General features: G+C 38.5%; 1 protein-coding gene across 4 annotated transcripts in view; it reads left to right on the top strand.

Moving 5' to 3' along the window:
• LOC106875447 (SCO-spondin) overlaps positions 1-3,444 on the top strand; it is a 56,219-nt gene that overhangs the window by 32,871 nt on the left and 19,904 nt on the right. For all 4 annotated transcript variants that reach the window (XM_052976047.1, XM_052976046.1, XM_014923599.1 and 1 more), the window contains exons 13-14: positions 1,053-1,226; positions 2,527-2,700. In XM_052976047.1, the coding sequence (XP_052832007.1) occupies positions 1,053-1,226; positions 2,527-2,700 (348 nt within the window). The remainder of the gene's footprint in view (positions 1-1,052; positions 1,227-2,526; positions 2,701-3,444) is intronic.

Raw genomic sequence — 3,444 nt, 5'->3', positions numbered from 1 at the left:
ATATATATATATATATATATATATATATATATATATATAGGTTATGAGAGTTAATGGTGTCAGAAGACCCAAAGGTGTCAGGTAATGCTGAGTAAGTGCTATAGACAGACTATAGTTAAGCTCCAGGTTTGGTGATTATGTGAATGAGGAGTCCAACGTAGGTTATATATTAGCATGTGTATATATTAAAAAAATTAACAGAATGAGATAAAGAATCCAAGGCTGTGAAAGATTTCAGAACATTTATAAAGAGAAGGTCTTACAGCTGTTTCCGGGATATTTTATATATCCCTTCATCAGAGACAGTGCAAGAAAATGGTTAAATTCTGATGAAGAGATATATGAAACATCCCAGAAACAGTTGTAAGACCTCTTTATAAATGTTCTGAAATCTTTCACAACCTTGGATTCTTTATGTCATTCTGTTAATTCTATATATATATATATATATATATATATACAGGCTGTCTACAAAGTCTGGGTACATGGGATTAACACATACTTTAAGAAATTATTATTTCTTATACTTAATTGTTTATGTTATGATTTTATTTACTCCATGTACCCACATGGGATCAACACATATTTTAAGAAATTATTATTTCTTATATTTAATTGTTTATGTTATGATATTTACTCAATGTACCTATACTTTGTGGACACCCTGTATATATATATATTAACCATCTAACCTAAATTGGATGTGCTGCTTAGAAGGCCTTCGACTGCAGTGAACATCCCAACAAATATTCTTATATAGACGATAAATGCTAGAAAGCACAGGCTATATTAGCTGACAAAATTTTCCTCAACTGGCAGTTAGCATTAATGTATCACATGATTTCAACATAAGCTATGGATCATCAGCAGTTGCTAGCCAGCCACTAAAAACCAGATTGAAAATCAGTGAAATTGATGTAGCATAATACTAGTTAAACAGCAAATGATAACATAAGAAGCTGGTGGGCTGTGAATAAATTAGCTCTTAGCTACAAAAAGTGGCTTTTCTAATGAATATTAATTAGCACATCTAATATGAATTCATGTTTTAGAATTACTCAACAAGACCCATACCAGCTGGACATCATGGAGTGAATGGTCCAGTTGCTCATCTACATGTGACTCAGGCCGCCGAAGGAGATTTCGCAGCTGCTTACCAAAGGGCAGTGAATGCCGTGGAAATATTACTGAAGAAGATGAATGCATGCACAAACCTTGTCACTCAAGTAAGGAAAACCTTTGAAAATATTCATTGTATATTTGCAAAGCTAATGTAAATATTATTTTTCATTTTTTTAATCAAGAGAAAAGGGCAATATTTATGACCCTTTTACAAAACTGTATTCAAACTGGAGATTCCACCCAGGTGCTTATAAGAGAGTGGACTCTGCTAAACACACTGAAGGGTCATCTTGTGACATTAAACCTTGCAATGGATTAAGTTTATCACTTCAGTGTGAAATTTCCATTGTCATAATTGTCGCAGATTTTAGGTCTCTCTAAATTCTGGTCACATCTGATATTCCTTATTTTCAGTTTACATTTCTGGTTTAGTATAATACAGTGTCCCAAAAGTTCCTGATGGGTTCAATTTTTGATAACTTCCTTAACTTTACAGATAGATGCATGAAATTTTGATACGATATAAAGGACATAATGGAAATTAATAAGCACAAGACAAATTTTGCAACACCACTAACATTGGGCCTCACCGAGGCGATGACTACTGACCGAGACCTTTGGAAATGTGTTGTGCGTGAGAAGACCCGGCAAGCCAAGTAAGATCGTTGCCAGTGCCCCTGGACTGGTTCTTGTGCGGGTGGCACATGAGATGCACCATTTTGAGCGTGGCCGTTGCCAGTACCGCCTGACTGGCTCCCGTAGGATTTTCGAGCGAGATCATTGCCAGTGCCCCTGGACTGGCTTGTGCGGGTGGCACATAAAAGACACCATTTCGAGCGTGGCCGTTTTCGTGCGGGTGACGCGTAAAAGCACCCACTACACTCTCTGAGTGGTTGGCGTTAGGAAGGGCATCCAGCTGTAGAAACTCTGCCAAATTAGACTGGAGCCTGGTGTTGCCATCCGGTTTCACCAGTCCTCAGTCAAATCGTCCAACCCATGCTAGCATGGAAAGCGGACGTTAAACGATGATGATGATGATGACTACATCACATATGAAAAATGACATCGCTTAAATGGCAGCCATTTTCGTCTTCGCCCAGCTACATGGTTCCAGGTTCAATCCCACAGTGTGGCACTATAGAGTTTAAGGTCAATATTTGCCAAGCTGCTTCACTCTGTGTGCTTTAGCTTAGTTGCTATAGCAACAATCCGGATACTTATTGATCAAACCTTGCATATAAACACACACACACACGTGTATATATATATGTATATATATATATATATATACATACATGCATATATACATACCACTATGCCTAAATGAAATCGTAACATATATCATCATCATCATCATCATCATCATCATTTAATGTGCACTTTCCATATATATGTGTGTTTTAGATTTACTTAACAAGACCCATACCAGCTGGACATCATGGAGTGAATGGTCCAGTTGCTCAACTACATGTGACTCTGGCCGCCGAAGGAGATTTCGCAGCTGCTTACCAAAGGGCAGTGAATGCCGTGGAAATATTACTGAAGAAGATGAATGCATGCACAAACCTTGTCACTCAAGTAAGGAAAACCTTTGAGAATATTAACTGTACATTTGCAAAGCTAATGTAAATATTTTTTTCATTTTTTTAATCAAGAGAAAAGGGCAATATTTATGACCCTTTTTACAGGACCTCTAAGACTCATGGAGTGGCGGGTGGAGGGAAAGAATAAAGCTATATTGTAACTGGAGATTTCACCCAGGTGCTTGTGACAGAAAGGACTCTGCTAAAGGCACTGATCTGGCAGAGTTTCTACAGCTGGACGCCCTTCCTAACGCCAACCACTCTGAGAGTGTAGTGGGTGCTTTTATGTGCCACCGGCACGAGGGCCAGTCTGGCGGTACTGGCAATGGCCACGCTCAAATTTGTTTTTTTACGTGCCACCTGCACGCTGATGTGTTGAGTAAAGCACTGGCACAGTTTGGGTTACCTGGTGTCATCCTCAGTTTGGGCATATTTCTGTTGGATTTACTTCAGGAATTCTGCAGTGTTATTTGAGATAAGAATCAATTAAGAAAACATCATCATCATCATCATCATCATCGTTTAACGTCCGCCTTCCATGCTAGCATGGGTTGAACGATTTGACTGAGGACTGGTGAAACCGGATGGCAACACCAGGCTCCAATCTAATTTGGCAGAGTTTCTACAGCTGGATGCCCTTAGAAGATGGAATTGGTATAAAGAGTTATACCAAATCCATCTTCTGTTAACTTAATTGATTATTATCTCAAATATACACACACACACACACACACACACA

This window comes from Octopus bimaculoides, chromosome 23, assembly GCF_001194135.2.
Source record: "Octopus bimaculoides isolate UCB-OBI-ISO-001 chromosome 23, ASM119413v2, whole genome shotgun sequence".
NCBI classification, from domain to species: domain Eukaryota; kingdom Metazoa; phylum Mollusca; class Cephalopoda; order Octopoda; family Octopodidae; genus Octopus; species Octopus bimaculoides.
Note: the sequence above shows the minus strand (reverse complement) of the source record. Positions and strands in the feature narration are given on the sequence as shown.